General features: G+C 41.3%; 1 protein-coding gene across 2 annotated transcripts in view; it reads left to right on the top strand.

The window, feature by feature from the left end:
* spp1 (secreted phosphoprotein 1) overlaps positions 1–3,997 on the top strand; it is a 14,817-nt gene extending 10,820 nt beyond the window's left edge. The window contains exons 5-8 of one of the 2 annotated variants that reach the window (XM_024262779.2): positions 742–789; positions 878–1,006; positions 1,142–1,492; positions 2,853–3,997. In XM_024262779.2, coding sequence (XP_024118547.1) covers positions 742–789; positions 878–1,006; positions 1,142–1,492; positions 2,853–3,269 — 945 coding nt within the window. In that variant the 3' untranslated portion in view covers positions 3,270–3,997. The remainder of the gene's footprint in view (positions 1–741; positions 790–877; positions 1,007–1,141; positions 1,493–2,852) is intronic. The other variant, XM_024262780.2, reaches the window with a different exon arrangement.
* Positions 3,998–11,083: the final 7,086 nt, after the last annotated feature.

The following is an 11,083-nucleotide window of genomic DNA, read 5'->3' as shown; positions in this document are numbered from 1 at the left end:
TGGCTTGGGCCCCCTCGTGGCTACATTAAATTAACACTCACTGTTTGGCATCAGTGATTTGGCAGAGTTTTTATGCTGGAAGCCCCTCCTGACACAACCCTGTACTTGAAAGGCACAGGGACCCTGTTAGGCAGCAGCATTAAGGGTCTTGCCTAAGGACCCAATCTGGATGGAGATCAGTGGACACCCTGGGAATTGAACCCAGGTCTTAGGAAATTGGCTAAAAACTGCAAAATCATAATTTGAAAGACCACTGGGAACAATATCACAACAGAAAAATATTTAGTTGGGGTGGGACTTTAAAATGTCAGGTGGACGCTGATGTCACATTTTTAAAAGGCATTCCCTTTCCACAAAAATAATTTACAAAGCCCTGCCCAGAGGTCAAGACAACTCAATGCCTGACTTTTTAAGATAACTCAAAGTCCTGTTTTCTCTTTGTGCTCTCTGCTTGATTAGAGAGTTTAACCCTCGTGCTCTCTTTTGGGGTCCAAATGATCCCACCCTTACATTTATGTGTGATGTCTCCCATGACAAAGCTGGACAGGATTTCATGTCTGCCACGGACACCAGTGAAGATAAAAAAAAAATCCTTGGACAAAAAAGTTCAGCGTGCTGTCTTGTTGGGTCCAGATGACCCACTTTAAATGTAAACCAGCTGAGGATAGTACAAGGGTTAAGCAGAACATTAAATGAAAAATGATTTAGAAAATTCAAATTCCCTTCTTTCCAATGTTGCAGAAGGTGGTGGCAGCACCTGTGGATAAAAGCCTGGAGACTTCAGAAGAGGTGAGGTGTTTAATTTGCTGTGAAAGCAGAATTTTTCATGTTTATGTCTTCAGCTGTTCATCAGTTTGCATGCTTGTGGCCTGTACAGGAGGCAGTGGGTCCCCAGGCTGCTGTGGAAGTTAAAGCTGGCATGTTAGACATGGTTGCTCCCACAGAGACTCCTACTGTGGACAGCGATGAGAACGAAGACGATGACGACGATGAAACAGAAGAGGACGTCAGTAAAACTTTGTGGATCTTTTTTAATTAACAGTTATATTACACACTCCAGAACTCATTCCAATTAAGCACATTTGATTTAATCCACTGAACTTATCTATGCTTGAAAATAAAGTTGAATTTGTTTCTGCAGGAAACAGAAGAAGAGAAAGACGAAAGCACAGACGAATCAGACTCAGAGTCAGGAGAGTCTTCCACCCACTCTCCTAGCACTGTCACCCCCGTGATCGTGACGGAGGAGCCTGCTGTTGAGACCACTGTAGACACCATCTTGCCCACTATCATTACTGACCCGGATTCAGGCCGTGGTGACAACATTGGAGGCTACCCCAGTGACTACAAGTCTACCGTTTATGTGGAAGAGAAGTCCTATCACAAAGTTCCTGCTCCCTATAAGTCCTATGGGTATGTGGACTCAGGAAAAAAGACGGCTTATGACGACATTCATGGCAATGAGGTGGAAAAATCACCAAAAGTCTACAAGGTACTAGTCAGTTATCGTTTGATTTCATTTGCTTAAGTGATGCCAGGGGTGGATACAGACTGTCTGCGGACTGTATAGGCTAATCAGTATGGGGCTCAAAGGGAGGGGGGGGGGGTCCGCACAAAATAGTAATATCTTGAACCACTGTGATTCTTTAGAGTGAAAGTGTTACATTTTTCTACGGGTATGCTGCAGGCGACAGATTGTAATGAACTCTTATACGACACCTAAGGATAAGTAAGGGTGAAATTGGTGACATTTATCACCAAAGTGATAGAAAAAGAATTCAAGACTAAATTAGAAACACATTTTTCTCTGTTGACCAGCAGGAGTCTAAACTCCAGCAGTAGCTTGTTTCACTCTTACTGCATCACATTTCTATGTTCCTTTTTCAGCCTGGTCACACTGATCTATTTGTAGTAAACAGAGAAAGAATAAAACACTGAAAACAGGTTCAACTTCAGGGAAATCACTAATCCCCCAGTCATATTGCAGACAGCGGAAGATTTTCTGTTTGTCTCCTGCTGGAGTGGCATTTTGGAAATTTTCTCTGACTCACCCCAACCCTTGCTGTCTATCTCTCCTGACATTTGGTCCACGTGGGTCTAGTTTCTAGCCACTCTGCTTTTTCATGACACCTCAGTACCATTGGAGCTTGATTACCCAGGAAAGAGAACCAGGACTAGAACACCTGGCCCCAACAACATTCCTCCTAATGTCTAGGTACAGTGGCCAAACCCTGATAAAAAGCCTATAGCCCAGAAAAGAGAATGACTCCTTAAAAGACCCAGACCATGACTCAAACATGTATTTGAGACTCCCTCGTGCCTCCATGGTTTCTTAATTAGTTCTAGGTGCCGTTTATACTTCATCAATGGAAAAAAATGGTTCAGATAAAATCATGGCTGAAAGCACTAAAGGCTTTTTTCTACTGAGCAGTACAAAAGAGACTTTAACTTCCACTAAGTTAGGCCTCGCTGCCTCTAAGCGGTTTGTTTTCACAGCACATGCATGGTGTAGACCGCTAGTGGGATTCCTAGCAAAGCAACTGCAATTTAAGGAATAAAAATTTAAGGAACTACAAGCAGTCCTGCATTTTGTGAGAGAAGTGTTCTGATTGGTTGGTAAGGAACTATGAGATCTTTAAAATAGGATGGAGCCACATCATTCAGAGCCTTATATGACTGCTCAGCGGAGACAAGGCTTAAGTTGATAGATATCAGCATTTTCACACTTTTCCTTATTTCAACACAAATCTTTCCACTTCTTAAAAAAAACAATGTGACTGATTGAAAATAATACAAGTATAGCTTCAATTGAAAGCCACATCAAACTGATCCTCCTCATTCTGTCTAACCAGCAGGCTTTTCAGATCCAAACAGACTTTCTGGAAGAGGACACCAGCACCCCTGAAGTGGAGACCCAGGGCCTGGACGTGTCCTCCAGCATATCTCAAGATCAGGACAGGAGCCACCGCCAGACAATACTCCCTGAGGAGGAGGAGACTGCTGGCACCAGTGATACCCCAGCCAATGAGAGTGAAAGCAGCAGCACTCCACAGGAGGAAGAGGAGGAGGAGAGCGCCAGTAGCAACATTTCCAGTGCCAGCCAGGAGGCAGAAGAAGAGGAAAGTGAAAGCAGCGAGGAGGCTACAGCTACTCCAGGGGCCGCAGACAGCGACTCAGATGAAGATGACAGTGATGAGAGCGACTCCGATGAGGAGGTGGTGGGACCTGTTGTCACCACTGAGATGCCTTTGGTGATCACTGCCAAATAAGCCCACCCACCCAAGGTGAGGTGTGACTTTCAGAGACATGCAGCAGGTGCAAAAATCCCTGTTGGAGCCAGTTTTTCTGCAGAGTCGAACAGAGAAATCCTCAGCATTATTGTCATAGACCTGAACACGTTCAGCCAGTATTTAAGAGATTTGTTCTTATTATTTTAGAAGTAATTGGTTTTCTAATATGAACTATCCCTACGATATTGAGAGCTCCACCAGCACTAAGATTCCACATTTATCTGCTTAGTAAGATAAAGGTGATTTTCTTTTGAAATGCTACCTGCACCAAGTGGTGAACTCCTCCAGCTTTTTTTCTCCTGATTTTGTTACTGCAGATTTGTGGAATCAAACCTCAAAACAAAGGGGCAAAGTCCCCCAACTTGTATTTCATCATCAATTACGGTCTGGTACATTGAAGAGCTTTGGTTTTATGTTTATGAAATACAGTCAAAACCCTTCAGTGCATGACAGGATTTGAACTTGACTGTAGGCCTTCAGCTTTCCTCACTAATCACAATGTTGCTGTTGTAGCAAAAATACATTAGAACTAGTTTGATTTGCACCGTTCCTGCAGGTACTGAGACCACATGCTGTTACATCAATGTTTTTACCGTAATGTATCATAATGTATCATTTATATAATATTATTAAAATTCTTTTTCAAATAAAGACAGTCTGTTGTTGTAGAGGAGGCACCGATTCATGCAATTACACAGGACATCACCCCCAAAGTAGTCCTTGAAATTACTTTAAGGGTTCTGTAAATATGAATAAAATGGAGTTGGTTTGGCACCAAAAGATTTACGGTTTCTTATTCAAAGAAATGTTGTCAGAGTGATTTGGCTTGGTAGTTGTTGGACTCCATCCAATAGGAAAGTTTTAGAAGCAGAGATTTAACAGTTACCTATCAGAAAACCACATGACCAAGTTTGGACAATTGACCTTTTTGATAAAAAGATGAAGCTCCTGTCATGGTTCGACCTGCTACTTCCCTCTCCAACCACCATAGGGAATGCTCACCTGAGTTTTAACCAAACCATCTGCCTTCACCTGGACTCTGATCATCATCAGCTGTTTCCCATCTGCTAATCATTGCCTCAATATTTAGTCTTGTATTGCCCTGCATATATTTTGAGGGTGTTACTCCTAAAATCGCAATTTTTGTTATTTATAGTGTTGTTCCATCTTAAAAATGTTTTGTGTACCTGCATTGAACAGCTTTGGGTTAGAAAAAAAACGCCATGGGCTTCAATTGGGATTCGATCCCAGGAGCTGCCGACTATGAGGTCTCCTGTTATGCTGCTGCGGCATCTAGTGGATGGTAAAAGTATTGCAAGTTCAAAGTCCCTTTTTACACTAGCTGCGTTTAGATGTGCAAAATGTCCTTGATCAGATTAGAATAGAACTGTGCACATGGCCCTGGAAAACTTCATCCGATTGTGACAAGCGTTTCCATGCACCACACTGCTGATCAGAATAAATCATGTTAACATGGGCAGAACGGTCTAAAATACCAGAAATAGTTGTAGAAGTAGAAGTAATGAGTTCCGTTGTAAACAAACAAAGATCATTTGTAGAGCGAGATGATACTCTGAATGTGCTTTCATTATTATTAATAATATTTTGAAGAGCCTGTTCGTTCATAATTTTCTAAAACCATCCGGGAAGTGTGCATATTGCCCACACGTAAACATGTGGGGATATGATCAGTCCTTATTCTGTTTGGATGTGATTAGAAATATAAATATATGTGATTTTTACACGGTTTCTCAGGACTGTTTGGTACGTGGAGCGATATTTCTGCATTCAAAAGCCACCTCCGCCGGCTCATACTGCCTTGAAGCCGCTCAGAGAGACAGTTATTCAGGGAGACACGGTTCTCCCAGGAGACATGGTTCTCCTGAATCCAGCAGGTCTCTCGTGCAGATCAGCCAGACGGACTGCGGTCCGAAGCTCACAACGTAACACAGCACCCCCGCGCACGTGCGCTTGCATGCGCTCACACATTAAAGCTCTGAATCCGGCTTTTCTACTTAAAGAAAAGAGTTTGCTCGCGGAGAGCAGCTGATCTGTTCTGTTCATGCTCCAAAGACTAGAATACCCTCTATGCATGACGTAAAATCCAAAAGATAAAATCCGTGAAATCGAAAGAATCTGATTGGACCAGAGTATTCCGAACGCCGTGTTTACATGACGCATTTCTGTTCCGATCAGGTGTTTGTTCCAATTAATTGGGGCCATGTAAACATAGCTACTGACTGTCTCTATAGTGAAAACATTAATTGAATGTTGACGTTTTAAAAGTGCTCTAAGAGGCAACATAATAGAGCTGTGAAAAGTTAATATTACATTCTCATGGAATTTTTTTTATTGATCTTCAGCATTTTATTGAAGCACGTTGGCTTTTGGGGTGAAGGGTTCATGTTGTAGCAACAACCATCCCTCAGCAGCATCATGAAGAGGAAGAGGGGAAGACTGGATAAAGTAATCAAGATGTCTTTCTCGTGGCTGTCCCCTGTAGACAGACAGAAAGGAGGGAGACGGAAAGGTCCTGGCTAATCTATGTTGGCCACCAGTACTGTTTGTATTATACTATTTTATTTCTGTAGGTTAGGTCTAGATTTCATTAGATCAGTGTAGGCCCCTCCTCCAATGTTTGAATCATTGCTTACCCAGGTCGCCAGTACATCGCAGGGTCACTGTCACCGCTAAGGTTCAACTATGGCCAAATGCTTCTCTCGAGTATTCTGTAATAGACCTTTCAAGGAAAGGGAAATGATAAATCAAACTCTCTGTTAGTTGGGACACACCCCCCAACACAAATGATGTTGAAAGATAGATGTTTCCCCCTCCTGAAGTGTAAAATGGTTTGCCAGTAACTCTTCAAGGCCAACTGATTGATCGTCTGAATGGCCTCACTGAACTTCAACCTGGACTAATTTTTTTCACAGCTCAGTTGAACTGTTTTTATTTGTCATTTATCACATGAAACAACCAAATGGCAGAAGAAGATCAGGGGAGGACAGTAGACATGTTTCCCTCATAGAACACTAAGAAACACTGCTTGTTTGCATGCTTCTTGAGACTAGCAATGGCCATTAACAGGACTTGACTGTATACATCCAAGCTGTGAAACAGCGCCAGAAAAAGGAACATTTGGTATAATTCAAGTTCCTACCCCAACTGGCTCTTTCCTTTTGCTCCAATCGTTGGGGCATTTAGAATAGAATAGAAAATACTTTATTAATCCCTTTGGAACTCCTCAGGGAAATTCAGGTACCAGCGTCCGTACAGCACACAAATGGAGTAAAATACAAAATAAGTAAAATAGAACAACAAAATAAAGTAAAATAGAATTCCAAAATAAAGTAAAATAGACTGAATATAGCTAAATATCCAAATAGAAAAAATTATAAATAATGCAGAAAATCAACATTGCACATTTTTGATGTAAATAAGGACTTTTTGTTTCAGCATGACTTTTTAAAGTTATAAAATCGCTGTTCTTATGAATTTCCACAACTTCTGCTCTTCAGAAGCCACAACCCTGCCTGTTTTCCAGCTGTCCCTGGACTGCTTGATGCTGAAAACCTAAATCAGGTGTGTTTAGTCAATAACAATGTGGAATTACTTGACTCAGCTAATCAGCAGCAAGCTGGTCATCCCTGATTTAGGCACTCCACTGTCCATTCGACTGAGGGTGGAACTCTGAGACAGACAAGATCCCAAGCAGATGGTAAAATTCTTTCCAGTATCTAGAAATAACCATGAGGTCAAGAAGAACTTGAGCAGTTCCTTTGGCAGAAGGCAGTTTGGCAAGTGTAATGAAATAGATCATCTTGGATCATCAATCAAGACTGATGGATAATTCCAGTGATCACACATTAACCATGGTTATTGCCATAGTCAAAATTAATGTTGTGTGATATCTCCTTTGCTGAAGCAGATATCGATCATGCATGATAGATATCTGCTTCAGCAAGGCAGTGGGAGTTGTATCAAGACATTGTCATCCCCAACTCGTCATCTTTTGACATGCTGGCTGTTTGTAAAATCAAGGGTCTTCAACCCTTGTTCCGGTTCGCACCCAGTACCACATCTGGTACCAGTTCCAGTCCAGTACTGCGTCTGGTACCACGTCCAGTGCCAGGTTCGGGTTAGGGTACCAGATGTTGGCACCGGTGCACTCTGCGCCGCCGTACTTGACCGGTTCTGGTTCACAGCCAGAAGTTGGGGACCCATGATTTAATGGGAACACGCCAAAAAAACGACGAGTTGGGGACACCCAAAACGTCAAAATGTTTTTGGTAGGAGGGCTGCACGGTGGCGCAGTGGTTAGCGCTCTTGCCTCACATCAAGAAGGCCCCGTTTCGAATCCCAGCTGGGGGACCTGAAACATCAACTGTGGACCTTTCTGTGTGGAGTTTGCATGTTCTCCCCGTGCATGCGTGGGTTTTCACCGGGGACTCCGGCTTCCTCCCACCGTCCAAAAACATGCTTCATAGGTTAATTGGTGACTCTAAATTGTCCCTAGGTGTGACTGTGAGAGTGTATGTGTATGTGATTGAGGCCCTGTGACAGACTGGTGACCTGTCCAGGGTGAACCCCGCCTTCGTCCATCAGTAGCCGGGTTAGGCTCCGGCGCCCCGCGACCCCGAACGGGACAAAGCGGTTAGGTAAATTAATGAATGAATGAATGAATGTTTTAGGTGGGAGGGGTCCTTAACCAGACGTCAATATATGACGACTTGGGGATAAGAATGTATGGTTGTGTGAGCTCTATAGTCTTGCTTGAATGAAGTTTCTGTAAATGGTTTAAAGACAAATGTAAAGATTTCTTGTGCACAAATAGTAGTTTTATTGGCCACAACGACACAGTAATAACAGGAAATCACAATATTTTAAATAAAAAGTTACATATTTAGAACTGTTTAGAAACTAGCTTTCATAAGATGATGTCTTATTTTAATCTACCTATAGCTAGAAATTATCAATTAGACTGTGAAACTCATCATGCAAGTGCTGCAAAAAAACTGCAGCAAGAAAGCTTGAATCTTACCATTTTTACAGATTATTGAATAATTAAAAAGGTCATAAAAGAACAATAGTCTAAAAGATGCTCAGGTATCTCCCCTGTTGTCTGTCACTGGAGCCGCTGTTCCTATCTCCTCTGTGAAACAGGAGGTGCACGTGGTTGTGCCGTTCATAAACAGGCTGATGGTTTCCAGCTCTGGCATCATGGTTGGTTCTGTGCTGTTCATTCCTGGCTCAGGGGGGAGGGTGTCCCCGTCTCCTGAGGTGAGGGTTGTCATGGGAACTGTAGTCAAAACCAGCGGGTCAATAGGTTCCTCTGTGGTGTCCTTCGTTTCCTCAGAAGACTCTTCGGAAGAGGAACTTTCTGAAGACTTGGAGCCTTCAGACACGTACTGCAAATGCAGTTTGTGGATTCGAGCCAGCAGTTCACTGGAGTGGTCCCTGTCAGGAATGTCAGCATCGTGATACAGGCGGTGCTGTTGGAGAAAAAAAAAATAACTATCCACAGTTCTCTGCTTTGCTAAATTGCAGCTCTCTTTGAAGGCCCTAGAGTGCATCATCTGTCTCGATCTAATCCTTATGGTTACACCGACCACCCTCATGTTCTCTGTCACATCCAAGAACGTCATCTTTGGACTTTTTTTTTCCTCAAATAAAGTTGGAAAAAAGTTTTTGCTTAATTTTTAATGTTTTACTGAGTTTGATGATTAATTTAAAAAATGCAAATAGTATTTTCTACAAATTAGGATTTGTGGAATTTAAATGAAAATATAACAATGAAGGCCCTGAACTTCTCAGCATTAATGTCAGTGACAACAAAGAATTAAGTTCAATCTAGTAAATCACCAAATTTGTGAAGCAGGCCCCCAGAAATAAAATGTTCATAAGAAATTGTGGTTGTACATCACCTTAAAAACACAAACAATAAATATTGCCTTAGAATCTTTGTCGTTTTTCCGGATAAAAAAAATGGTTAAAAAAAAGTTACAATCTCTTGTAGTAGATTTAAACACATTTTATACACACATTTATACTAAATACATAAACTCACTTTCAGAAGTGAATAAATAGCTTTTTTATCTGCAATAATTTAGGAGCAAACTGCAATAACTCAGTGTGTGAGATTCTACTTTTGAAAGCAACTTTCAGCTTAGCCGGTTTTTCTGTGGTATTTGAGGTTCAGAATGTAATGATGCGCGGTGAAAAAGTTCTGCCCGCTCCAAACACAGCAGTGATGAAACCACATGATGGAAAGAGAATTTTGGCAGAAACATAGCAGGTTCAGTTATGCGTCTGTAGACTTACCGGCTTAGCACAGGCCGCTGACAGAAGAATGATGACCAGGGCGGCTTTCAGAAGCTCCATCTGTCTGGTCTGACTGAAGGAAGATAAATAAAAAAGTCATCAAAACAATATTTACAAAGACTAAAAAAATAATTTTTGTTTTTCAAATACTGGCTTGAGATAATGTGAGAACTTATTAAAGAGACTATTAAGTAACTTAACAAAAATGACCAAAGCTTACCTGTTTTCTGTCCCGCAGCTGCCTCTTTATTCTCCTTCTAATTGGTGGTGGGAATCAGTGATGGCCTCCCGCTCAGGTCTGTGCTTCAGTGCAGGAACTGCTCAGACTCTGCAGACTGCAGCTCAAATATCTAGCCGGGCTTGGCCACGGGGCTGATTGTGTAAGGTTGGTTTATTTAGAGCTGAAGCGGGGAGGAGCAGGAGGGCAGTTCACCACTTGTTTGGAAATGTTTTGACTTTTGTTGTGCAATGCATAAAATGAATATTTTGATAATCAAAGAAGAAGCGATGATCTATAATCTGTAAATTCTCCTGTGGGGACCTGTGTAGGAAATTTGTCATTAAAACTGTGTGGAGAGGAAAACAGAGGTATTATTGTGGTGACGATGCCGTGGAAAATATTTTTTACAATGGTTGTACTCACTGCTAATGATATAGGAGCAGTCAGTTACATACACAGAGAAACTTTGGTAAAAAACTAAAGAATAACAAAATAATGATGCGTGATCAGGTCCTGATGTTAGTGCAAATTGTGGTTAAAAAGTCAAATGATGACATCAGTGCATGTTATGGACGCAGTGATAGACTTTCTTTACAATTCAGTACAGACCTCAACTTTTGGTTAACGGTTTTGTTTTGGTTTGATAAAAACAAGGAAACCAAAAAAAAAAAAAAAATCCAATGAAGTCTTTTTTTTTAATTGCTAAAAACAATGAACATTTTATTTTGGTTATTCCAAGGCTAGTATAATGCAATAAAACAAGAAATACTCAATCCTTCTTAACCCTTTAATGCTGGAGCTCCAGAGCTTATGTTCTTTGATTTACTGTCACTTTTCAACTGTTAACATGATAATTCCAGTAGATTCTGAAGGCCCTACCACAATCTGCTGGAATAATCATTTCAACGGTTGAAAAGTTACAGTATGAAAGAGGCCTTGTTTAAGTGACAACGCCTCAGGTGTTAAAGGGTTAAAATTAGCATAATACATGTTTGGCTCCAAACGTAAACCAAACAGTACACAGAAATGATGCAGCAACACACTTTCCCCACTATTCAGTTCAATGGTGTAGCATACAGTTCAATTTAAACTGAGAATTGTGGCATGCCTAGTGTTTATCTATTAATCTCATTTATTATGGCTTTGATCGTACATGCAGATTCTTCAGAAAAAGAAAAAAAAAATTGTGGACCACAAGGTTTTTTGTGTTTCGTAAACCATTACACCTATAATCATGTTAGCGGTAAATGGA

The sequence above is a fragment of the Oryzias melastigma genome, linkage group LG18 (assembly GCF_002922805.2).
Source record: "Oryzias melastigma strain HK-1 linkage group LG18, ASM292280v2, whole genome shotgun sequence".
Classification (NCBI taxonomy): Eukaryota; Metazoa; Chordata; class Actinopteri; order Beloniformes; family Adrianichthyidae; genus Oryzias; species Oryzias melastigma.
This window is presented reverse-complemented; position numbering and strand designations above follow the sequence as displayed.